Here is a 24,210-nt window from a genome sequence, read left to right on the forward strand (position 1 = left end):
CAATTTACAGGGGACAGTAATTTGAACACAATTGTTTTTGTTTTTTGTTTTTTTTTTTTAAAAAAAATCAATCATTGACTGAAATTCGCTCTATATCATTCATAAATAAGTCCTGGGGCATATTTCCACCCCCCATGTAGCTTGGACACACACACAAAAAAAAGGGTTGAACATGATCATAAAATTAGAGGTTTGAAATTTTTCTTTATCCCTTCTTCCCTTCACGCCATTCCAGTGGAGACCAATCGGTTTCTCTTAGATGATCTGCTGGAAAGCACGGTTGACGGGAGAGCGGACGGGGTGACCCTTGTAGAAGTCGATGGTGGCAATGGCGCGCTTGGCAATGCCCTCGGGAGTGAACTCGAACTTGGCGTAGACCTCCTTGTAAGGGCCAGAGGCACCGAAGCGGTTAAGACCGAACTGCTCGTGAGAGTAACGGTCCCAGCCCATGGTGGAGCAGACCTCGACGGACAGGACGGGAATACCGTCGGGCAGAACCTGAAGGCGGTACTCCTTGGGTTGAGCATCAAAGACCTCGAAGCAAGGCACGGAGACCACACGGGCCTTGACGCCCTGCTGGGCCAGGGTCTTGACGGCATCCACACAGATGCCGACCTCGGAACCGGTGGAGATCAGGGTGACGTCGGCCTCGGTGTTCTCGACCGCGACGTAACCACCCTTGATGGCCTTCTCGATGGAGGAGTTCTCCAGCTGGGGCAGGTTCTGGCGGGTCAGGGCCAGAATGCTGGGGGTGTGCTTGGAGGTGAGGGCCATGTAGTAGGCAGCGCTGGTCTCGTTACCGTCAGCGGGGCGCCAGACCATGCAGTTGGGCAGAGCGCGGAAGTGAGCCAGAGTCTCGATAGGCTGGTGAGTAGGACCGTCCTCGCCCAGACCGATGGAGTCGTGGGTGGCCACGTGGATGACGCGAACGCGGGACAGGGCCGACAGACGGACGGCACCGGCGGCGTAGGAGACAAAGTTGAGGAAAGTACCGCCAGCGGGGATGACGGTGCCGTAGGCAGCGAGACCGTTCATGACGGCAGCCATGGCGTGCTCGCGCACACCGTAGCGGAGGTAGCGGCCAGACCACTCACCAATGCCGAGGTCAGGGGGCTGGAAGTCGACGGCGTTCTTCCAGCGGGTGTTGTTGGAACCAGTCAGATCCGCAGATCCGGACAGCAGCTCGGGCACAACATCGTGAATCTTCTCCAGAACGGCCTCGGACAGCTTGCGGGAGGCAATGGCGGGGTCGGAGGGAGAGTAGGTGGGGAGGCTCTTCTCCCAGCCCTCGGGCAGCTTGCCGGCGAGACGGCGGGCCAGGTCGGCACCCTCGGTGGGGTACTCCTTCTGGTACTTCTGGAAGAGCGCATTCCACTCCTGCTCCTTGGCAGCACCCTCGGCGGCGTGCTGGTAGTACATGTCGTAGACTTCCTGGGGAACGACGAAAGTCTCGTCGGCCTTGAAGCCGAACAGCTCCTTGACGTGCTGGGTGTCATCGGCCTTGAGGGGGTTACCGTGCACACCGTGGGTACCGGCCAGCTTGGAGCCGAAACCGATGGTGGTGGTCAACTTGACGACGGAGGGCTTGTCCTTGACCTGCTGGCAGCGACGGATGGCCTCCTCGATGCCCTCGAGATCGTTGTCACCGTCCTTGACCCACTCAGTGTGCCAGCCATAGGACTCGAAGCGCTTCATGACATCCTCGGTGAAGGCGCACTTGGTGTCACCATCTATGAAGTGAGAGCGGTGTCAGCGTCACCCATGAAGCTTCCCATGATCATCAGAGAAAAATAAAAAGGAATGTTGGAGGATTCTTACCGATGGAAATGTGGTTGTCGTCGTAGATCATGATCAGGTTGCCGAGCTTCAGGTGACCGGCCATGGAGGCGGCCTCGGAGGCGATACCCTCCATAGCGCAGCCATCACCGAAGAAGGCGTAAGTGTAGTTGTTGAACAGCTCGAAGCCGGGCTTGTTGAAGACACCGCCAGAGTGGGCCTGGGCAATGGCCAAACCGACGGCGTTGGCGAAACCCTGGCCGAGAGGGCCAGTGGTGACCTCCACACCGGGGGTGTCGTGGGCCTCGGGGTGACCGGGGGTCTTGGAGTCGAGTTGCTGGAGAGGATGCACGTCAGATGTAATTCACCAAGAGGGCACAGAATCTCCCCATTCGTGCACACAACAAAATTGTGGACATAGGTTGTTTGCCATTTGCTAGACTCGCTGCCATTGCACTTACACGGAAGTTCTTGAGGTCATCCATGCTCAGGTCATAGCCGAACATGTGGAGGAGAGCATACTGGAGCATGCATCCGTGGCCGTTGCTGTGAGAGAGAGAGGAAGAAGACTGTCAGCCATGGTCTTTGATTGTGGGACAGCCCGAGAGACACAGGGGGAGGGAAGAGCAACGGATATGATCTCTGGCAGAGTAGTCCATTTTCTCAGGAGATCAAGCGGGCACTTACGAGAGAACAAAGCGGTCACGGTTCGCCCAGTCGGGATTCTTGGGGTTGAAGTTCATGAACTTGTTGAACAGGACGTGGGCCACTGGGGCCATGCCCATAGGACCGGACCGGAGGGGGAGGTGGCATCAACCTAATAATGAAGTATTAGATTCTCGCTCGAGTACGACATGTGCAATTCCTGAATCATCCATGTTTGAGAGGCATTGAGAAGGAAAAGCTTCTCAAGGTGAATTCCTCAACCACCGACAAGGCCGTGGCAGAAATTCAGAAGCACGGGGCCAACGTACCGCGAGCAGGCGGATGGTGTTAATCGCCTTACGGTCCAGATCGGTGTAACCCATGATGGCAGATTCTGAGCGTGTGTTAGTGGGCAATGGAGGCGATTGAAGCAGGAATTGATCACTCACTAAATGATTACTGTGAGAGAAGGAGAGGAGAAGGAAGAGGAGAGCGGCGGAAAGAAGAGAAGAAGAAGGGAGGGGGAGACGGACTGAGTGTCGGTGATGGTGGGGGGGGGGGGGGGGGGGGATGATGATGATTTCTGGTGGGGCGCTCCCTCAACCGCTTCATCCAATTCCACCTTTTTTTGGAGGGGGACCCGCCCGTGGGAGTTCTTCCACCAGGCTCAATTGGCACCGAACGTGGCGGCACGGCTGTCATTGTATGTGCAGCTGATCAATTCAGCTAATCAAGGAGGTTGATTCAGGTGTGAAGAGATCTCCCCCCCCCGAGTTCGGCCCCAAATGTGGTCGGGCTTGAAAAGAGCCATGAGGCCGTCATTTTCTAAACTATCCTCGACAGCCGGATCAATATCAGTGATGGCCAGCTATCCTGCCGAAACAAACACAATCCACCCTTCTCGATATTAGCCAGGAAGCTTGCATCTTTTCCCAGGATAAGGATCATAATGAGACCAGTTGACCACGTTGGAGAGGGCAACGGAATCATATCTACCGTGCCTGAGAGAATCCGTCACACGTTTCCAGCATACTTCCTGTGACGAGACTTCGCGCAGGCGCGTATCGTGCTCATCAATGGCGTCTTCTCCTGTGGGAAGAGCGGTAGCCGTCAGTGTTGGAAACCCCATGCTAGCTAGAGGCCCCCCACGCCTAAAGGGGACCAGTCAATCTGCAGAGACCGAAGGTCATCTTGGGATAAGCTTATTCGGGCGGTCGTTCAGCATGACCGATCTCATTAGCCGGCCGCGGATATACGGTGTAACGTGACTGTTGACCATCACTCATGAGGATGTGGGGAAAGAGGCCCCCAACTTGACATCTCGACGAGTGACAATTGATGACCGAGATACATGAAGACCTTCTGCGCTGGTCGGCGTGATAGTGCAACTGTCATGCTACACATTCACTCTCAGCCTGCATGTCTACGGGACGACTCGTCGTCCCTACGATGTCGGCAAACGGAGTGCGTTGGTGGAGGCATGGAAAGCACACCGGGAGCCGCCCGGAGGACCGCGCTCCGATTCGTGAGGAAATTAGCCGATAATAGACGGCAAGACGGCGGCAACGGAAGAACTTGGGTAGACAGGCATCGAGGCTCGGTCAAATCGAAAGTGCAAAAGGAGTCTGTCAACCGGGCCCTCTTTTGGTACCAAAGTCAATGAGTATCAGAAGTCGGGCCCTGAAAAGTATCCAGGACGCTCTCGGGGTTGGCTTCCATGGCGCGACCCATCCGGAAGGGGCGTGCATCCATGTGGACGGGATAGAAGTCAAGAGCGGGATTCATCCGGACCTTGAAACAACACTTGAATGGAACTGCAAGCTTTTTCAATCCAATTTCAAAGTCATCTCAAGAATGATGAAGGGAAATTATAGCGCTGTGTAGATCTCCATTGCGCCAATAGCGAAAAGAATCGGTCGCATTAGGGGAGCTTCAGCGACCCTAATACACGATGCTACTACTGCCTGCATCCTGCATCCGATAGAAGTCGTCTCATCCGGCGAATGCCAATGCCTATCCAGACGCAAATCTTGATATGCCTCACCCGCGGAGTGAAGAGTGAAGAACCCATCCCCACAGGGTTGAAATGACCACGTTTATGGTGGTGCCGGTGTAGTTGAGGAGCTCACCGGCTGGAATCTCATACTCAAAAGCGGACTGGACCCATCTCAACCACTGCCCGATTTCTCCCACCGATCAGGTCAGGTCAGGTGAGTTGCCGACTCGGAGCGGACAGCGTCAGCTGACTCATCAATTATCCGGGCATCCGCTGTCGGACTTGGTGGTTGTGGCCTTGGAAACGAGGCGCCAACGGGGATGATCACGTTTTTCTTTTTTTTAATTCGAGGGCCTGCATGATGCCCTATTGGACCTGGAATTGTAAAGATAGCGTTAATCATCTGCGAGGACACTTGGATGATAAATGGCGATTTGTCCCGCAGCCCTACTTTAATTTAGTACAAAAATGTCACTACATGGTTTCTTGCACTCGGCTCAAAAGAGCGAGTTGGAATTTATATCTCCTCTTGATTGAATACCTACTTTTTGTCATCTATAAAATCCTATGGGTAGTCAGTTATGGATTTGGTTGATAGAATCTCCATTGTATTTTTCGACAGTATTGAAAGCTTCCTAGGACTCGGTTTCCATATCTTTGTACTGTACACCTGCATTTGCCATTCGTATGGAAGCTGAGATCCAATATAGATCAATGACGGTTGTTGATAGTCTGCCCCTACCCACTGGGTAGTCCAACGCATAATTGACCTAAGCATCCATGGCCATTTAACAGCGCTCTCCCCCCGAGCTCCAACATGCCCACATAACCGCTTTCGAAACATCACTTCTAGCTGGCCATACTACCATTTCTTCTAACAACACCCTGATCCGACATACCATCCACCCATTCATCCTTCCGATGATAAAAGATCTCCATGCCCAATTTCGAGCACCGCACACGATCCTCCTCATCCAGCGTTCCCGACTTCACAGCGACCTCGTCGCTACCGTCGTCCGTCCGCGAAGAGAACGGGGTACCGCACGCGGGGCAAAACTCCCGAAGAACAGCAGGGCCCTTGTCGCTGCGGTCAGAATACACTTTCGGTGTACCTTGGGTGTATTCAAACTTGGAATGCGGCACGACGATGTTGGCGGAGAAACCTGAGCCAGTGTTGCGTTTGCAGTTGTGGCAGTGGCATAGAATGACCTGCATGTAGGATACTGATGAGAGGGGGGATTTTTTTCCGTGGGGAGTTTATGAGAGATGCTTGGTAGGTCGTTTAGAAGGGATGGTGCCAGATGGCTTGGTCATCGAGCTTAAGGGCAGGTAGGTACGAGAGATTGTTGCATCTTACCTTTGGGAGGGGGTCGGAGGCAGGTAGGGTAATGCGATATTGCACACTTTGGCAAAGGCATGCGCCAGTCAAATAGGTCTCGGCCATGATCGAGAATAGTATGCAAGAGATGAGAATGACCAGGGGGTTATGATGAGGAAAGCAATCAATCGATGTCGGTGTGAAGAAAGAAGAAAACTAAGGGTGGGGTCAGCTGGAAAGAGGGCAAAGAGAGATAGAGGTGACTCTTTTGAATAACGTAAGATCTTAGTTCAGAAAAGTGATAAATAGTCACAGATCACCTGATCTTCACAAGAGATGGAACTATTCCACGAATCGTCCTTTCATATTTGGGCATGGGTCTTTCTGGTCAATTGATTTGAGATCTAATCGCGAGTGTTTTGAATCTCCCCGCAACGAAATCACCCAAAGAGGGTTAGTGTGACTTGGAAACTCGTTAGGGCTCGACTCAGTGGGCCGCGGCTCTCGTATTCAAGAATCTCCATGCAGGGTGAATTTTCATAGAACGAAGTAAAGCAATGGGCAGGTTCATAATCAGGGTCACATGGAAATGGTGCAGCCGGCCTTGACGAAAGACTATTTAGGAACTGTCATGATCACCCGTACGGGTTCTAGAAGCTGGCATCTGCTCATCCAGAGCCTGTCTCTTCACTACGCAAGTCTGGGTCTTGTTCTTGCTCGCGTGAGCACAACGGGATCGCAGGACGTCAATAACAAGATATGTTACATTAAAACTCACTAATTACAGACCAAACATGCTAATGTACATGTGGGTTTCAAGGAACATACATACTTCGAGAAGAAAAAGAAATACAAGTGCATGTACACAAAGACGGGACCCAAAAAACTGGTCCCTTAAATTGACCGCCCCCATCACTTTGCTGCCGCGAGCCGGACCTCCGACAACTCTCTCACGTTGCAGCGTCTAGAGCTCATTGTGTTGTCCAGCCGCAGTGGCAACGGGTTCACCTCCGGACTCTAACACACCATTGCCACTGCTGGTGTTAGCGCCGGGACCATCGATGTGTGACGCCCTCTGCTGACCCTTGTCAAAGGAGCCGCGCATGACGCTCGCCTCTGCCGGGAACTCAAACTTGGAACTCTTCCACGGCTTCACCTTCATGAGATACATCGTGTCAATCTCCTCGAGGGTTCGTCCCTGGCCCTCAATGACACCAAAGTAAACTGTGCCAGCGGCGAGGAACAAACAACCAGCGAACACATAGCCGTATCGGAAATCAATAGCACTGGTGATGAAAGGCGTGAAGAACGCGAGAAGGAAGTTCCAGAGCCAGTTTGAGGCTGTGCATAGGGACATACCGCGAGCGCGGTACTGCGAAGGGAACAACTCAGCAATGATTGCCCACACCATCGGACCCCAGGTACTAGCAAAGCCGAGGATGAAGAGACAAGCGAAGACGACCATGACGACACCCGCCGTCTTGGTGTTTTCGGGATTGGCTTGGTCGAGCGAGAAGTGCCCAACAGAGGCAAAGATCATGAAGCAGACAAACATCCACAACGCGCCCGCGATAAGAGACCTACGACGACCGTAATGCTCAATGAGATACAAGCCAAGGAAGGTAGTACCAAAGTTTACACCACCGAGAATCATCTGAGTGACGTAGCTGTTTTTGATGCCGGCACCTTGGAAGACGGTGGTTCCGTAGTAGAAGAAGTAGTTGGCACCGGTCAGTTGCTGAAGGGCCTGGAGGGTGACACCGATCGCCACACGACGAGACATAGTCGGAGCGCGGAACATTTGTATCCAGGATGCCTGGCCATTGCGAACCTCCTCATCATATTTTTGCTTGATCTCCTCAAATTCGATATGGAGGGCACGGTGGTTGCGGGGGACTCCGTAGATTTTAGAAAGCGTCCCGATGGCCTTGTCGACTTTACCGTGGCGGTAGTCGTAGCGAGGACTCTCGGGGAAGAAGGCCATGCCGAGACCAAGAATGAGAGCCCAGAGATATGTAATTCCCATCGGGATGCGCCACGAGGCCGTGGTGGTCATACTTTCGGTACCAAAGTTGATACAATTGGCGACGAAGATGCCCAGGGTGATGAAAAGTTGGTATGTACTGGAAATGGTAGTCAGCGAACCGTGTCATTCACCGTCCCCAAAGCTGTTCTTTCCGGTCATGATTTCCAAGCATACCTGATGAGAGCACCTCGAATGTGTCTTGGGCCAGATTCGGCCTGGTACATGGGTACGAGCAACGACAGACCTCCAACGCCCAGGCCTGCCACCCAGCGACCAAGAGCGACTTGATACCATTTCCCAGAAGGCGAAGTGATTTGCACCGTGATGCCGACACAGACAATGGCGGACCAGCCACTGATGGACCATTTTCGACCGATCCGATCAGCAATGTACCCGGCGACAAGAGCACCGATCAGAGTACCAATCGACAGCTATATTTTGACCACATCAGCATCCGTTTTGGCGTATTCATGTTTGGGAAGGGGGAGGAGATGCAGATTAGCAATACTTACCAGAGCAACAATGAGACCCGAGCGAACATTACTGAAAGAATAAGTCCCGTTCGAATTGAGCTCGCCAAACCGCCTCAAGAAGTCTTCCATTTCGAGGAAACCCGAGATCTGGCCAGTATCGTAACCGAACAAGAAACCACCCATGGAGATGAAAACTCCCATCAAGAAGGATCGCCATGTCAGAAGGGGAATGGGCGTGTCGACTACATCGTGGGCGGCTTTCTCCCGCTCTGCTGTCGACGTGGACTCTCGAGGTAGATCTGTGTTGCCATACACATCTTCCGGTTTCCTCTGGAAGAGGTTCTTCAGAGGCATCTTGGACCAACCTAAGCGCGAAAGAGGGGGTGGGTGTGACTGATGGAAGTTGCCCTGGATGAGTCACGGAGCAATGTAGTTTATTGCGAAAGGAAAATATGTGTAGAGTAGTCTTGTGTGCAAGGAACCTATTCAAATTATACGAGAATGGCTAATTCGCCTACGTCACTACTTACTGTTCTCTACATACACCAGTGCCAAGCCTTGGCGACCAAAGGAAGCCGTTCCCATGTGGCCATCATGATCATGTCTGGGGAAAACAGGTCTTCAACCACGGCTCGATCGCCAGTAACTGACGCAACGACGCAGCGAGACAACGGCGCAGTCGCGGTGTGGACGAACTCAATTTCTGTCATCGGTACCGAGCCAGTGGTCTTGGCCAGAGAAACTTCTCCTCCCATAGGAAGACTAGCGAGTCATCCTTTGCAATGCTTCGTAAAATGTCGATGATCTTTCATACGTCTCCTGAAGAGTCGAGATCGGAAGCAAGGTACAGTGGACTATCTAGTCAGCAGTCTGGGGTAAATGGATATCAGTGCGGGTTCGGCCAATCCACACTCGTGGAGAGCGTACAAATCCGGAGATTCTCAGGTGTGACAGCCCCGGAAGAACGATCTCTGGATCAAACTGCGCATGAACCAGGGTGACCTCAGCGGCGTGGCAAACCGTTCCAGCAGCCTCGCGTGATTGCTTGAACCATCCCGGATGTTCCGCCAGAGGATGGTGGCGACAGTTTCCACCTTTTGATCAGCCCCGCCAGGAGATACAGTCGGGGGGGCCCTTTCGCGGGGGGAGGGGAGAAGGGGGACACCATATTATCCTTGCAGTAGAAGGTTTGTAGAATGTGTCAATGATGCCAGAGCGAAGCGCCACTGAAAGCATGCCTCTCGGCATCGAATTTCCTGACTGTCACTGGGGTGGCTTGCTCGGGAGGCTTTACCAGTAATGAGCGGAAGTGTACTGGATCCACTTTCGGCTGGCGATTGCTGTGAAAATGAAGTGCAGAGCTCGACCGGGCCAAGCCAGACAGTCTGGTCGTCGGGTTGCCGGAGCTTTTGTCGAAGTTGACAGCCCTCTTTCGAGAAACATAACCACCTAGTGGGCGGTTATGCTGCATGTGGATGCATGGCACAAGGAACAGAAACAATGGAACTTCGGTTCTAGGCCAAGTTCGTAAGTTGGTAAGCAGGGGTGTGAGAAGGAAATGCCGCTTGATTCCGCATTTGCTTTTGGCGCAGGACACATGGTGCCAGACTTTGTAGAGAAGGCGCCAGAATATTCCAGTCGATGCGAAGCAAGCTGGATCCTACAAGGGTACTTTTTCCAGTCGCAGATATGCAACTCACTGCATCAGGTAACTTGTGCCCTAAGTCCGATGCGGGCTAGTTTTCTTGGTGGGGGGGAAGCATAAGGTAGGCAGGTTGCACTCTAGATGTTGATGCAAAGTGTCTTCATAAAATGGATAGAAACAAGCTATGTTCAATTTCCCCACGGATGTAAACTTTGGACAAGAACAATCCAACATACACACTCGATCCCAGAACGATACAAGAGGAATCAAAACAGCCTGAAAAACAGTCATAGTCAACGCCCTCCCCCCGAAACGCCCCTCTCCCCCTTTACCATGAGGTATCATAGACTAAATAAAAAAGGCATTCAAAAAAAAAAAAAAAATAAAAGAAATCAAGTCCTCTGCAACGGAGAATCCGAGTCTGAATTCATTAAACCGACAGCGGTTGGTCCCAGCCATGGACCATGCCAAATTCGCCGACCTCGTCCTTGGAGGGCATCACGACTCCTCTTCGGAATGGATCAGCCAGGCTGAGCTCATCCGGGTGTATTGACACATCCCCTATTGTCGAAAAGTCCTCAGTGCTCCCCATGTTACTATCCCCAGAGTAGCCCAGGAAATTTTGTTGAGGCATTTCACTGTGAATGGAGTAATCTCCACTACTCGCAGACCACGCCTCGGGAGACAAGCCTTGCAGCTCACTTGACAAGGGACCGGGCATCACAAGCGTCGACTCTTGGGATCGGCGATGGCAATCAGCGGTGATGGAGGCGAATGGACCTGGATCCTCGCTGCATTCACTACCGCCATAAATCCCAGTGAAGATATTGGAGAGACCGCGGTCCATGTCACTCAAGACATACTCCCAGTCGGCCATCGTGATCGCCCCGGCGGATGATTCGGAGGCGATAGCCGTCGGCATTGCGCGCGATTGGTTATACCCGGCAACGGAGTCCGAATGCCGCCCTTCATGGCCGAGATCAAGGGAAGAATGTCGGCCCAGTTGATAAAAGGCCACCGGCGACTGCTCGTGTTGGGTAGGGGGGAGACTGGTCCAACTAGGCGATCGCATCGCAGACGTCTCAAGCGGAGGTGTCGAGCCGGAGACGGTATTTCGGCGGGATTGAGGATCCAACGGAGTCGGTTGATCCTTATGGATGGAGGTGCTGATTCGCGCCTTCAAAGATTGCAACTGCTTCTTAGGAGATTTCAAAGGCTTGTGAGCTGGGGCCCCCATATGCCCAGACTTCTTACCACTGGCAGTGGCTGCCAGGTCTGGTGAGCAGCTTGAACTGAGGGAGATCAAAGATCCAGCGAGTGTTTTGAACTCGGCCGCCGCGCTGGAGGATTCCGCTTGTAATTGCTCGAGGACGGTTGTCAGCAATTTCTGGTTGTCCTTTGCCAGCTTGCTGTCCCGCTTGAGGCCCAGAGTTTGCCACAAAAGCCCCAAGCCCGAGAAAAGGACCAGCTCTTCGCGGTTGATGCTGAGAGACAAACACAGTCGGCGCTCGTCGAGCAAGTCGAGAATCTGCATGATGTGCTTGGCCGATCCCGACACGGCCAGGACAGATGGCGATCGAATGTGCTCTTCGGCAAAGCAGACAGCTGGTCGATGGATCAAAGATCGAATATAGTAGTAAACGAGGGAGAGCAGAGGCGATCGGCTGCCAGTGATGTTGGTACTAGGTTTATCTTGACTGAATTCGAGGCGCAAATGAGAAGGTAGACCCCGGAGCCAGTCATCCAGCTGTGCACTCAGACCGCGCAACTTTGCCACGTGAAGGTCGTAGCCAGTCTTTGAGGGATACAAGTCTTCCACGACTTGACTCAAGATACGCGAGGCACTGAAGAGAGCGAGAGCACTCGAAATACGGGTCGATTCACCGGGTAGAGTTGGCAGAAATTCCGATTCGGTGACGTTTTCGTCGTCAATATCAACCGGAAGCTCAGTTTCGATAATCGACTCATCAAGAATCACAGGCATTCCTGTTAACGCAGCGCAAAAGCGATCGACAGTATATTGACACCAAAAGACTTTCTTTCGTGTCTCCGCTTCTAGGGGGTTGGACTTTGCGCTTCGGGGATTGTGATGCAGTTCCAACTGATGGCATATGTCCACAGCCAAAGCACGATACCGGAGCAAGGCGCGATAGTCGCGCTTGGTCATGCAATACAGTTGTGCCAAGACAAAGCATTGCAAAACTTCAATGGAGGTTTCCCCGATGAACGAGTCGAGGCAGACGGTCCAGTTTTGCTCGAAGAAAGATGGATCTTGATGGGTTCGTGACTTAAGAAGAATGAGCACATGCCTCGTACGGTTGTCAAATCATCATGTAACTCACCTGCGACGACAAAGCGGCAATTCCAAATATCAAGTTCAATTGCGCCATCAATTGGACATTCCGTTGGAAAGAATCCAATTCATTCAAATACTCTCCATAGGCTTTGAGAATGGTGGGCCGATGAACCACGGGGTACATCGGCGCCCACTCCTGGAAGAATATATTGATAAGCTGGTCAGACACCAGACGTGGCGGAGTGGCTAGTGCTTGTCCGGGCAATCCTCGGGCAAGAAGTTGACTCGATCTCGAAAAGGCTTCCGAGGAGGGGTACGACTTGAGCTTTCCTTGGCTCACAAGCGCATGATTGAAAGCACCTGAGTGAGGGCGGTCAGACAACAAAGCACTTTGCACGATGCCGGTACGGATTAAACACTCACCAGCGAAGCCCTGTGTGGTTGACAAGCCATCATTCCACTTGCCGATGTCATTCGTTGACTCGGATGGATTGACGAACTTTTCGATATGAATGATGCCATCCCGTGCTTCCGAGATCGGCGGTTTCGTCGCCGCGGACATAGATGGAGATTGTGCTGGTGCGGTCCGCTGCGAGGCTGAAGAAAAGGAATGAATACGAGATAGCACGTCAATCTTCTCGTCCTTCTCATCCAAGAGGTCCTTGAGTTCCTTGACCTCGGCTTCTAAACTTCGCACCCGCTCCTCCAACGACTCGGTGTACCCACGGGGAAAAGCCCGGCGGCTTAGTTTGTCGCTCGTTTTACACTCGAATCCCACATTTGCGCATTGGGTGCAGCACGGGCGAATCCCATCACAGCGAATCTTCTTACTGCGACATCGATCACAAGCTTGGGCGATACGACTCTGACTGCCGCCCACCCTGATCACTTTCATCGGGAGAATACCGGGCATCTTGGCAGAGCAAAGACAGGCGCATCGGTCGCCTGAGAGTCCAAGACTTTCGCGGCGTATGGCTCTCCTGAACAATTGTCAGACGGCGAGATCTTGCGTGAGATTGTGTGCTTCTGCAGGGAGGATGAGAAAATATAGTTATATTCAGAGAGATGTGCGCCTCGACTGACGAAAGGCGAAGCCACCGAAGCGAGAGGGGCAGAATAGAGGCGATAAGACGGAGGAAGACGTGCAGATGCAGATGCGTGCGAGTGGACCCGGCTGACTCAGTTACAGTGGGCGGGAAGAGGGGCCAGCGACCTCGTGCATCCCGCCAATGGTCTTGGCCAATTTAGGGTGTTTCGCAGGTATTGGTATTGTGGTACGGTATCGATGCAAAGGTTAAATTCAGCGGTTGTTGTGGACGGTACAAGTGACTTGGCAATCACCTTTATCTCTCTCTCTCTTCTTCCCCTCCAAAAGAGTTGGAACTTTTTTTTTCTGGGCGTGGAGGGGGTCCTTATCGGTGGCTCTCGATTCCCATTAGCTTGTCAGCAGAGAGGATGACACTAAAACACACCCTGGTAGTGGTTCAGGATCGTTTGAGATTCCAGGCCACCAGCGGAAGAGCACAGTCCATCGTCGGTAACCAGGTTGGTCTGGCTTCCCGAGGCGCCGACAACTGTGTGGGCGACTGTGGACTCGGTTGAGGATCCCACCGATCGTCCCGACGACCCCAGACTCCAGAGGACTCCAGTTGCCCCATATAGTCTTGGCCGTAACTGTATCAGGTTACCATGGAATCTTCGCTGATCGACGAGTCAGAGGCCAATTACAGTACATTACATCACATGCATACAATCGTACCCACTCTCTGTAATATATACCAATGTCGTACGGTACAGCACAAGAGGATAGTGATCGCACTACTCTGCATCGACCACGGGATGCGCAAATCATGATCTTCTTCACACTCTTGGCTGCCCATATTCCCCTGTCAGGATCCCCCCGGTGGACCACAGGCTGACGAAAAGATAAAACGGAAGTGTCAGACGAATGACGAATCTTCACGATATCAGTGGTTCACACTTCCTGAATGAGCGATATCCTCGTCAGGAAGGATTGGCTGGAGAGGGCATTCTAGGCTGAAGATTCGACGATCATCTCCCAAGGTTCAGCGACGATGAAGACTTTGGAAGTCGAGACCGAGGCAGGTCAGCGATGATAAGACCGCCATGCCGTACCACGCATGACTCCTCGACGACTCTCTGCCCGGCCAGGCTGCTGTCTTGACCTTGTGGTTGCTGGGTAGGGAGTGATCTTTTGTTGTGCCTCGCCTCTTCACCCTGACAAGAGCGAAAATAGGGAGAGGGGGGACCAGAGGCGATTGCCGCTCAACAAAATAATGAGACATCAATCTCCTGCTTGAGAAACTAGGCTACCCATTTTCATGGGTGGTCCAGACAGTTGTCCAATTTCTTCCTCCATTTCCTCCGTCCGCGGAGTATCGGAGTGCAAAATTCACCACCAGTCGAGTTCTTGGATCAGTCATGCAGTCCTCCCGCCGGGGGGTGGGCTCGGCGCGGCGCAAGCTGCCGTTTCGGGGCTCTTGGACACCTTAGAGGAATGCAGGATTGTGGTCCCTGTCGAAATGAAACTAGCTTGCGAAACGGAACGAAGAAAAAAAGCGGGACTCTGCACTTCTGCAGCCTTTCACCCTTCCCGAAGCCATTCCGTTGCGTTGAAGTATAAATGCGCGACCGTGATGCCTCTTGATCCAGAGGATTCCAAATTCTCCGTCGCCTAGGTACACATCTGGCGCATGGATTCATACTCCTCAAGAACATGACCATGGATGGAACCACCACGCTAAGAGATCTTCTAATCACTGGTGGAGACGCGAATAGGTGCTCGAATATCAGTTCTGGCTTCAGCACTCTCCCGGCCACTGTAACGGAGAGGATTGTTGCAAGGCGTCCAGTCTAGGCTGGCTGACCGCATAGATTGGTCCGATGCAATCCTGCAAAAATCAGGATCAAATGCCGATGCTGGCACTTCGCATAAGGAAGGATTAAGGATCGTGTCGCTTCCATAAGCCGGCGGAGCGAATCTTGCCCGAACGAATACCGATGTGACGATGAACCATGGCACCGTTTTGTGCTTCATCGGGGGGAGGATCTGCAAAGGCCTCATCGGGAATGGTGACACTCGATATCTAGCGCCGAACGCACGGTAAGCTCGGCGGCTGCAGGGCCCCCCGGCTCGTACATCAGGTCTGCTTGCCTGCCAGCTGTCAGATTGATTTCCGAGAACAACGTGCGCGAGCCTCAATCGAATGCTGCGTTGACGTAGTATTCCCGATCTCATACTTAAGGCACCCATCGCGGTCCTCTACGCGCAGAGATTAGCCGTGACTTTCGAGTCAAATACGCTTTGTGCTGGAGATGCATATATGAGGAGCGCGGAGAGTCTTGGAAAGCGCTAGCTTTGCTACCTTGAGGGTTGCCAAGTGTGTCGCACGCGGGGCTACCAGTGTGGCTATGGCGAATCTGCACCAGAGATAGGCCGATCGGAACCTAACGACCACGAAAGCGTTTGATTGCTACATGAAGCGGAAAATCTGACACCCGTTCTTTTTAGCCTACGGAAATGCCCTGGCATTACATCAGTGGCAGGGGCCGAACCCAATTCGCAGATGCAGGCGTGCGGAGTGTCCGAAGACCCTGCTTTTTCGGTCGCATTGCCTCCTCGGATTGTAACCATGACTGCAGATACGATGGTGCCAATCTTCCGTGTCGATCCTTGTCACTACGAAAAATCCTCGACATCCTCTACAGCTGATTGTAATTGGGTGAGATACGACACAACCGCGGGCGATTCGAGGAGGCTGGCCCTCTGGATTTCAAAAAAAAAAATTCAGGTAAGCATGAAAACAAGACAGGTGTCTTGGGAGGACAGAGGATCTGACCTGACTCGTGAGAGTTTGAACCGCGCGCTGCATCAGGATTCCTTCAAGCTCCCGTAACTTGAAGATCTCAGTGATTATTCCTGGGCGAACATGCATCCCCGTGAGGATCTCGTCGTCATGGATGCGATCCATGATGTTGTCGAATTGATGAGATGAAGCCAGTAGAGTCTCTACCTGATCGAGAAGTAACACCACTGCCCGTAATTGAAAAATATCCCACGATGGATCAGATGCAAGAAACTCTTGAAGCTGACCGGGAGACTCAATTTTCTTGTCCTTCCACGTCGCTTCAAGTTCTTTGGTGCCATCCATTCGTTGCGCGACCCCGATATGAAGACCGTCTTCTTCGTTCACACTTGCCCACCAGAGAATTTGACTTTCCCAGTAAATCTGTGGGGCACTACCTGATGCCTGGTCTTCGTCTTCGCGCGCGACTATCTTGACACCAGGGTCCTTGTGACAAAGCATATTTTTCGCAACTGCCAGCGGATCGTCATCAGGGAATGTCATGTCCAGCATCACTTGCTTGGCGTCAGATAAATCATCCGGCAAAAATCCGTAAGTGAAAAACATCTCTGATGCGGACTTTTCATCGCCGTATCTATATAGGAAAGTCTCAGCGAATTGTTTGGCGTATCGAGGGCGTGCTTGTGATTTGGGAGGGGGGGGGCCGGCTTACGAGATAGTCACCTCCTCTCCCTGGTGAACACTTTGGCCCCAACGCAACTGAAGAATCACTCTACCCGCGGCGTCCATATCGTAGAGAGCCTTGGCTTTCTTCTCACCGGCATGATTGGCCATATCGATGCAAGGCACCATAGCATGTCCAATCCCGGGCAAGTCTAACATGCGTGATCGATACGCAGCGTCAACATATAGCCAGTCATGGAGAGTCAATTTACCCGTGTCCTCATCCCACCAGCACTGTCGACACCATGGAATACTTTCGGTCGCCTGGCGGAGATGCTCGAACTCGCGTTGCAACGCCGCGACTTTGCTTGCCAATGGAGATTCCAGCGAAGTACCTTTGAGCAGCGATATCTCCTCATCCGAATAGAAAGTCGGGAGAGGGAATCGTTCAGGAAAAAACTTGACATAATCAGCCCAGGGACTCGAGACACCTATAGTCTGAGGAATGTCCGGGCTTGAATGCGTTATTTGAAGGAGAAGGAATATCAAAATTGCACCCCGTGTGGTCTGCGATCTTATCAGCCGAGAAATTCTTCGAAAAACTATCTTTCTTGTGAACACAAACATGCATAAGGGAAAAAAAAAACCAAAAAAGAAAGAAAGGCTTACAGTGCCAAAGCCTCCCGCAGCTCCAAGACTTCACGCAAATGATGGTCGGATTTAGCATGATCATGAACGGTTTCCAAAGACAGGATCAAGTCCGCCGGGACTCGAAGGAGAATTGTGGGTTCCGCATCGCTCTCATTGCTGACCCAAGACTCGGTGGCTACAATTGCATTGCCTTTGTCACTATCTGCATCGACAGAACCAGTTTTTTGGAATGTGACTCCATTGGCGACTACTTCGTTCAGGTGAAGCCATGCCGCAAGCGAGTCCGCCGGATACGAGGCTCGCTTCATCGTGATTCGTGAGTTGGAGTCAATCACTGTGATGAAGGGGGGGGAGGGGGGGGGGGGGTAAGCCGGGGGAATCTTCTCTGGACACGATTGCAAGCCCCGAAGCCGAGGTGGCAGTCGAATCTTCACAAGATCGATTTGGTCGCCAGTCACGTAGGTGGAGACCTTTGATTATTATTTTTTTTGGCTGCCCAGCACGGGAGATGAGTGGAATCAATATCCAAAATACAGATGGCGTCTTTTTGGTCGTGGCCTGGACGAACGAGTTAATTTCCCATGATTGGGTCCACTTCTTGCTGGAAAGCGGGGGGGGGGGGGGGGGCGCTCAAGTTTCTGCCAATGAGGACAGTTTTCAAAATTGGCAGACGGGGTTGAGCCCATAGTGGGTGCCTAAAGGGTTCCTGAAACCTCAGGCAGTAAATTGCTCATCCAACCATAGCAGATATTGAATGAAACTGATCATGAAATCGTGCCCCGACAAAGTATTCGCCATCATCGTCTTATCTGGAAAGTAAGAACAAAAGATCATGGCAGCAGGAGCTCTCTCAGTATCATCGATCTAGTAGTATTGAATACAAGCTTTTGTTTGCGATCGCCATCGAAGCAGCATCGACACGCGTTGCGGCATCAAGACGTCATAGTTGGACCATGATGAAAGGACGGGGGAACCCCAGGTCTATTAATCATCGAGACGGGCGGACTCATACAAAACAAGCATAACATCACCAATTCCCATCTCTCGCGCTTTCTCAGTCCCACGGATTTCTCAAAAGAAAAAAAGAACCTTTCACACACATTACACTCAACCATGTCCGGTAGATTTATCAATTCTTTCAACGTGAGTGCGCTTCTCGTACGAGCGACTCGAGCATCCATCCCCGCGAAACGAACTCTCGCACAATCCGCCGTGGCTTTTACATCGCGTGGCTCTCAGCAAGAGCCTCTGGCCAAGGAATGGAAGGGAACACAAATAGATGAGCACAGTGTTTCACGCGCCAAGCGTGGTGATACCAAAGACCCCAGCGCCGCGGCCGTGAAATCTGGGTTGGATGAGCGAGCTCAGAATGAGGGGATGGCTGATAGCTCCAAGTCGGACGCTGCCACCGAGCGCGGTGGACGCAAGGCCGAAGCCAAGGTGAAGAAAGAACATCCCGCTGCTCCGGAGCCGGTAATAGGCATAAATGATGAGCGCGGACAGGTACGTGGTGAATCCCAGCAAGGAGGTCGAGTCGTCGCTGTCTAGGCTCCGTTGGAAGCTTTTCTGACCGACTTCATGTCACAGAAAGGACCTTGATTTCAGCGGGCTTTGCCTCAATGACGCAGTTACGGGCATCGTTGTGGTGATCGGCTTCTCTAATAGCTGACACTATCTGTACATCCTCTTTCTTTGTTCGGTGGCGGTGCTGGCTACCTGGTTATTTTCAACGAGGCCTATACATGGACCATTGCCTCGAATAAATGCATTTTTCATGTCGAAATGAATTATCGTCCCACTTTGAACGACAGAATCTGATAGGAATAATCCAATTAGCGTAATCGTTCACAGCCATGGGATACATGGGTTTTTTGTGGCTCACATCATGTTTTCCAACCGCTACAATATCTTCTTCTGACACGCGCGTCCCTCCCACACCCTCGATGTATGAAATAGGAACATCACCCATCACCTTCCGGGCAACGTCACCAACGGTGCTATTTCTGCGAAAAGTCAGTGGAAGCTCAGGGAGATGTTTCTTCACATGGATTGTTGACTGACTTGTTGACCAGGACACAATCCCGGAACACTGCGCTTCCCGACCCGGAGTTGAAGGTTTGGATATTCCGCACAGGAAAGACAGGAACCAATCCAAGACGCTCAGCAGCTCGTGATAGGCACTGAACAACCCCTGTGGATCCAAACCGGTACAAGACCATGTCCTTGAGGTTCTCCACACGACTGCCCACAGACGGTCTTTGTCAGCAACAGGTCACAGCTGCACAGCTCTGGATACCCAATATACTCACGATTTCAGCTTTTCATCCATTTCTTTCAGGCCGCCCCCGTCTGGGTCACCCATCTCAATCAAGTCTTCCCTGGTATCCACGAATTCACTGCCCTCGACGTATTTGATGTAACCTTGCTTGGCGAGCCGGCGGAGAAAGACTTCTGAAATGGCCGAGCAAAGGACAATAGCCTGAGGATCCTGCATTTTGGCGATTTTGCTTATGTTCTGGGGACCCGAGATTGATTAGCCTCTGCGACTCTGGTTTCCTTGAGTTTATTGGAGGGGGAAAGATTACCTTGTCTGCGTCGGGATGGTCGATCTTGTTCAAAGCATAGACCATGGGGAACTTCTCATCAATAAAGGCCTTGACGACCGTCTCAATCGTCTCGTCTGACCACGCCTCCAGGGGCTCCTTCAGAGCCAGACGATCGAGACACCGTGCCACGATGGAGGAAGTACTTCCATATCCGGAGAATTGCCCTTGGAGAGTGTCCACCGGATTTGCCTTGGTCGCAACGTGTCGACGTTTAATCGATCCCCTGGCAGCCCCGAGTCAGCATTTGGGTTGACGCCCCGATCAGGTCGTGAAACAGACCATTTTTCCATCAAGTTCCCTAACACCCATCGTACAATTTCCGAATGCAACCACTCGATATCCACGGAGGGGTCGTAGCCTCGGGTCGCTTTCCCCTCGGCGTCAGTTGTACCGCTGACATCCACCACGTGAATGAGAGCATCGGCGTGACGCAGGTCGTCCAAGAATTTGTTACCGAGGCCTCGCCCCTGATGAGCGCCCGGGACCAGTCCTGCCACGTCTAGCAGCTCGATGGGAACTGAGCGCCGTCCTTCATGACAACCGCCGTAGTTGGGTTGGCATCGATCAGAAACATTGTGGCGCTGACACGCGCATTCGATCTGGAGGTACCCAATGGCTCGCTGAGGGTCAATTGTCGTGAAGCTGAAATCGATCCGTCGTTAGCGTCACTTGTCGATATGCCGGAGGGGTGGGGGCTGCTCTCTCTGTCCGTAGCTGACAGTAGCACGTACGGAAAGTTACCTGGCGATCCAAGGGAAAATAACAATATTAGCCATGATGAGAGCGGCTTTTGTATCACCCATAGTTCATTCTCCCTTCACCTTACCAACTTTTGATGTCGCATCGGTCAAACTGTTCAGGGTGGTTGACTTTCCACTTGATGGCTGGGCCCCTCATCTTGTCAGCGGGGTCGGCTCCGGGCATGCATATCGACTCTGGAGGACTGACCTTGCCCACCAGTCCGATGAGAGGATCGCGTGGCATATTGAGTGATGTCTATGCTGAGTGATCTGTCCAAGAACAGGGAGAGGAGGAAAGAAGCAATGACAATCACAGAGATACTTTTGATCTCCCTGGATTGATGAAGCCGTCTCTTCAAAGTCTTGATCGGTTTGCGATAAGAAACATTTTCTGCCGTCTGACGGCTGCGGGCGGTGGACTTTTTATCGGGGGCCGAGTGGTTGTCATATCCGCCAAATCGGGTGCCCGGCTTGAAAGAGGGATTCACACGGTCGCCCGAAGTCCGATTTGCACCACCTCGTGTCGTTTCAGGGTGTCAACCGACAGCCGACTTCGCTCTCGGCATCCAAGCCACTTCAGGGTAGCCTAACTATAAACATCGACCCCGACCACCACCACGCGACGAGCTTGCACGGTAAGGATAGAATGACCAGTTTGAGCGAGAAAGAAATATTCTGACAAGGGGAGCACAAGTGTCCTTGACTTTTCATTCTCTCCTACTACACACTGGCGTTTACAGCATGGCACTTGAGCTTGTTTCTTGAAGACGCATCTGCTTGGGGTGCTCTGAAAGGCTACTGTAGTCTACAATAGTCAACACTCTTGAGATCGAGGTGGCATTTTTGTACCAATTTGACTGTGACGAAGCCAATTGAAGACCTGCCTTCGAACTTCACCTTTGCTAGAAAATCTGGAGTCCTAGGTGACGGGTGGCAGTGGACTCGGTAGAACCTGGCATTCAAATTCAAAACAAAAAAAAGTGTGGTCAACTTCATCATTCAACCTGACGTGATGGCAGAATCTGGCAGAACGTAATTGGCAGCATGAACTGTCGTAAGTGACTCCGTCAATGGAGGCAACCTCACCTCTACCAACCCAGACCATAGACATCATCCGTTTCTTTTCTCATCCATATCCTACCACGATTCTCAGGAGTCTTGGCGACCAGAGTCTTTAGCGGGTAGCCCACCGTGACTGTCATGGCGGATGCCGTGCCACCCAATCATACGACGACCTCTGGCTGTCAATCCAGTCCAGATGACGCTATTGCGACCCGGACGATGACCGGGGCCGCCGCACGGATCCCTTCCCTGCAGTCGATTCTCCATCACTCGGGAGTTGAAGATCCATCAACCTGTGGCAGCAAGGTTGGACAGTCAGGTACCTCATTCTCTTGGTGGTGGAGACTAGTGATGGAGATCTGCTGGGCACTCAGCCTTGGTGGTCACTGTGTCCATGTCGTCATGGTTGCGGCACTCTTATCCTGAGGTGCCAAGCACACACAGCGTTGAATGTTTATAAAGAATGACCTCAATTCCGACCTTCGACCTTGAAACTATCAAAACATTCACCTTTCATACTCGGAAGCACAACCGCTCGTCTCTGTCTTCAAGGACCACTTCTGTTCAGCTCTTCTTGACAAACCCATCACGTCTCTCAACCTCCACAATGTCTGAGCAAACTTTCCACACTACTCGCGAGGATATCCGCAAGGATGAAGCCCGCACCTCCCACCAGCACGGTGGTAACGTGCCTTCCGACTCGGATGTCTCCCAGATGAAGGTGAGAACTCCTGCCAGAGATGTATTCCTTTTGGGAAAAAAATAAGTATAAAGATCTTCCCGTGCTGACAATGAACCCAGTCCATCATCGATGAGAACACCAACAAGGCTGAGCAGATCGAGCGGACCAAGGCCAACCTGCCTCTGCCTGACCAGCCCCCCGTCGCCAGTGACTGGAACTCCTCCGACCAGCGGACTGTCAACGTCGGCTCTGGTGGCATCGAGGGTCCCGTCTCTGGAGACAACGACTCGGCTCTTCGTGGTCCTGCCACGGCCGGAAGCAGTGTCCGCATGGACGGTAGCGAGCTGCACAAGACCACCGCTCCTGGTGGTAACGTTGGTCGTCAGCGTGTTGAGGGCTTGGATGGCCTGCCCTCGGACGCCACTTCTCGTTAAATGATGCTTCTCTTTGCTCTTTGTATTTGGTCGGGACTACTGGATATCCCTTCCCTTTTTGTTATGTACGATAACCATATTTTACGGAGTCACGAGCGAATGATGAAACTATTTTGAATGATCACCAAGTTCTCTCGGAAAAAATTGATTATACGCGTAGCTTCTGGATGGTTTGCCCTGTTTGAAAAGCTTATCTCTTCCCCCGACCATACTTGTAGATTCTGATTCAATGAACTTCTCGGATTTTTCCCCTTGGCCATCTACGGTTGGGGGAATGGCAACCTTCCAAAATTTTGAGGGTGGTTTCCTCACACCTTTTGATCATCAACATAAATCCCTTCCTAGTTCTTTTGGATGCGGATCCGTCTCGACTCGCATCTTCACTTGAGCAGATCATTTGATGGTGAACTCCATTTGAGCGTATTGTACATTTCTGCGGAGTTTTCCGCTGTGCAGTGAAACCTTACCAGCGCCAAGAGCACTGCAGTCAGCGGGCTCTGAACCAGACCGGTATGTCTACTTCCGGGAGTCATTCTCCATCGTATTGATCGAGATGGAGCTACCTCGCAGGTAGCAGGCAACTCCTCTATGCACACAAGTCTCGGGCTAAATAGGTGTATAAGGGCAGAGCCTTCATCCCGTTCACTACCCTACCTCATACACGAAAGGTGATTTGTAGGTGCGAGTATGATCTTACGCAACAGCCCTGCAGAGAAAGGTATCTAGAGTTGGACCCCCTATCAAGACGGAAAAGAGTCTTCCGGCACCGAAACCTTCAAGCAGAAACGAATCGATTGAGTAGACCCAATTTCTTTTTTTTTTCTTTTTGTTACGAGGGGGGTATTGGACTCGTCCGAGCGTAGTTGGGCTTTTGACGTCAAGGACCACTGATGTGCCCTGTTTTTTTGTTTGTGCCGGACATGAAATTGCTAGAATCGACCCAACCTCAACCTATCTTGCTGTTCAGCAGGATGATGAGATGGGTGGGGGTGCTGAAGAGGTATCTGCGACTCACGGCGGGAGTGCGTTTCCACGAGCCGGGTATCACGAACGACTGCAACTCCGGCAGCTCCACTTTGTAGATATCGATCTTGCCTCTTCTTCCAGGACAAGACGAATCCGCCACCGGGTTGACGATGGCAGATGCATTTCTGCTTGATGTGACTACCAATAACAGGCGGGGCGGTCTGTTGTCTGGAAGTCATCGAGGGGAGATGTCCATCCCTTGTCCAGGTCTCTCGCATCAGACGTCGTAAGTGTGACATCACCCGCGGTGTATACATCAACTGCCCCCGTCTACTCTCCGCAGATACGGTCATCAGCACACGTTGTATGCTCCAGGAATATAAGATATTGGACATTCCAGCTAC

General features: G+C 52.1%; 9 protein-coding genes across 9 annotated transcripts; 3 read left to right on the plus strand and 6 right to left on the minus strand.

The window, feature by feature from the left end:
* Positions 1 to 255: 255 nt before the first annotated feature.
* Positions 256 to 2,561, minus strand: POX_c03665 (putative transketolase; the record flags this gene model as incomplete). The annotated part of the gene is made up of 4 exons (XM_050112555.1): positions 256 to 1,730; positions 1,819 to 2,113; positions 2,238 to 2,322; positions 2,464 to 2,561. The coding sequence occupies 4 exons, from the start codon at positions 2,559 to 2,561 to the stop codon at positions 256 to 258; spliced, it is 1,953 nt and encodes a 650-aa protein (XP_049970111.1).
* A 767-nt stretch (positions 2,562 to 3,328) lies between these two features.
* On the minus strand, positions 3,329 to 5,632 carry POX_c03666 (uncharacterized protein; the record flags this gene model as incomplete). The annotated part of the gene is made up of 2 exons (XM_050112556.1): positions 3,329 to 3,510; positions 5,317 to 5,632. 2 exons carry the CDS (start codon positions 5,630 to 5,632, stop codon positions 3,329 to 3,331), a joined length of 498 nt encoding a protein of 165 aa, XP_049970112.1.
* A 1,067-nt stretch (positions 5,633 to 6,699) lies between these two features.
* POX_c03667 (High-affinity fructose transporter ght6) lies at positions 6,700 to 8,989 on the minus strand (the record flags this gene model as incomplete). Its single annotated transcript, XM_050112557.1, has 4 exons — positions 6,700 to 7,858; positions 7,936 to 8,192; positions 8,274 to 8,599; positions 8,779 to 8,989. 4 exons carry the CDS (start codon positions 8,987 to 8,989, stop codon positions 6,700 to 6,702), a joined length of 1,953 nt encoding a protein of 650 aa, XP_049970113.1.
* A 1,320-nt stretch (positions 8,990 to 10,309) lies between these two features.
* POX_c03668 (Transcriptional activator protein acu-15) lies at positions 10,310 to 13,088 on the minus strand (the record flags this gene model as incomplete). Its single annotated transcript, XM_050112558.1, has 2 exons — positions 10,310 to 12,166; positions 12,222 to 13,088. 2 exons carry the CDS (start codon positions 13,086 to 13,088, stop codon positions 10,310 to 10,312), a joined length of 2,724 nt encoding a protein of 907 aa, XP_049970114.1.
* A 2,050-nt stretch (positions 13,089 to 15,138) lies between these two features.
* Positions 15,139 to 17,624, minus strand: POX_c03669 (uncharacterized protein; the record flags this gene model as incomplete). Its single annotated transcript, XM_050112559.1, has 4 exons — positions 15,139 to 15,282; positions 16,036 to 16,636; positions 16,715 to 17,179; positions 17,335 to 17,624. 4 exons carry the CDS (start codon positions 17,622 to 17,624, stop codon positions 15,139 to 15,141), a joined length of 1,500 nt encoding a protein of 499 aa, XP_049970115.1.
* Positions 17,625 to 18,429: 805 nt separating this feature from the next.
* POX_c03670 (uncharacterized protein) lies at positions 18,430 to 18,864 on the plus strand (the record flags this gene model as incomplete). Its single annotated transcript, XM_050112560.1, has 1 exon — positions 18,430 to 18,864. One exon carries the CDS (start codon positions 18,430 to 18,432, stop codon positions 18,862 to 18,864), a length of 435 nt encoding a protein of 144 aa, XP_049970116.1.
* Positions 18,865 to 19,103: 239 nt separating this feature from the next.
* Positions 19,104 to 20,906, minus strand: POX_c03671 (putative GTP-binding protein; the record flags this gene model as incomplete). Its single annotated transcript, XM_050112561.1, has 7 exons — positions 19,104 to 19,130; positions 19,199 to 19,319; positions 19,378 to 19,557; positions 19,626 to 19,831; positions 19,902 to 20,145; positions 20,202 to 20,564; positions 20,749 to 20,906. 7 exons carry the CDS (start codon positions 20,904 to 20,906, stop codon positions 19,104 to 19,106), a joined length of 1,299 nt encoding a protein of 432 aa, XP_049970117.1.
* A 956-nt stretch (positions 20,907 to 21,862) lies between these two features.
* POX_c03672 (uncharacterized protein) lies at positions 21,863 to 22,150 on the plus strand (the record flags this gene model as incomplete). Its single annotated transcript, XM_050112562.1, has 1 exon — positions 21,863 to 22,150. One exon carries the CDS (start codon positions 21,863 to 21,865, stop codon positions 22,148 to 22,150), a length of 288 nt encoding a protein of 95 aa, XP_049970118.1.
* Positions 22,151 to 22,331: 181 nt separating this feature from the next.
* On the plus strand, positions 22,332 to 22,840 carry POX_c03673 (uncharacterized protein; the record flags this gene model as incomplete). The annotated part of the gene is made up of 2 exons (XM_050112563.1): positions 22,332 to 22,445; positions 22,526 to 22,840. 2 exons carry the CDS (start codon positions 22,332 to 22,334, stop codon positions 22,838 to 22,840), a joined length of 429 nt encoding a protein of 142 aa, XP_049970119.1.
* Positions 22,841 to 24,210: the final 1,370 nt, after the last annotated feature.

Source organism: Penicillium oxalicum, chromosome III (assembly GCF_001723175.1).
Source record: "Penicillium oxalicum strain HP7-1 chromosome III, whole genome shotgun sequence".
Taxonomy (NCBI): Eukaryota; Fungi; Ascomycota; class Eurotiomycetes; order Eurotiales; family Aspergillaceae; genus Penicillium; species Penicillium oxalicum.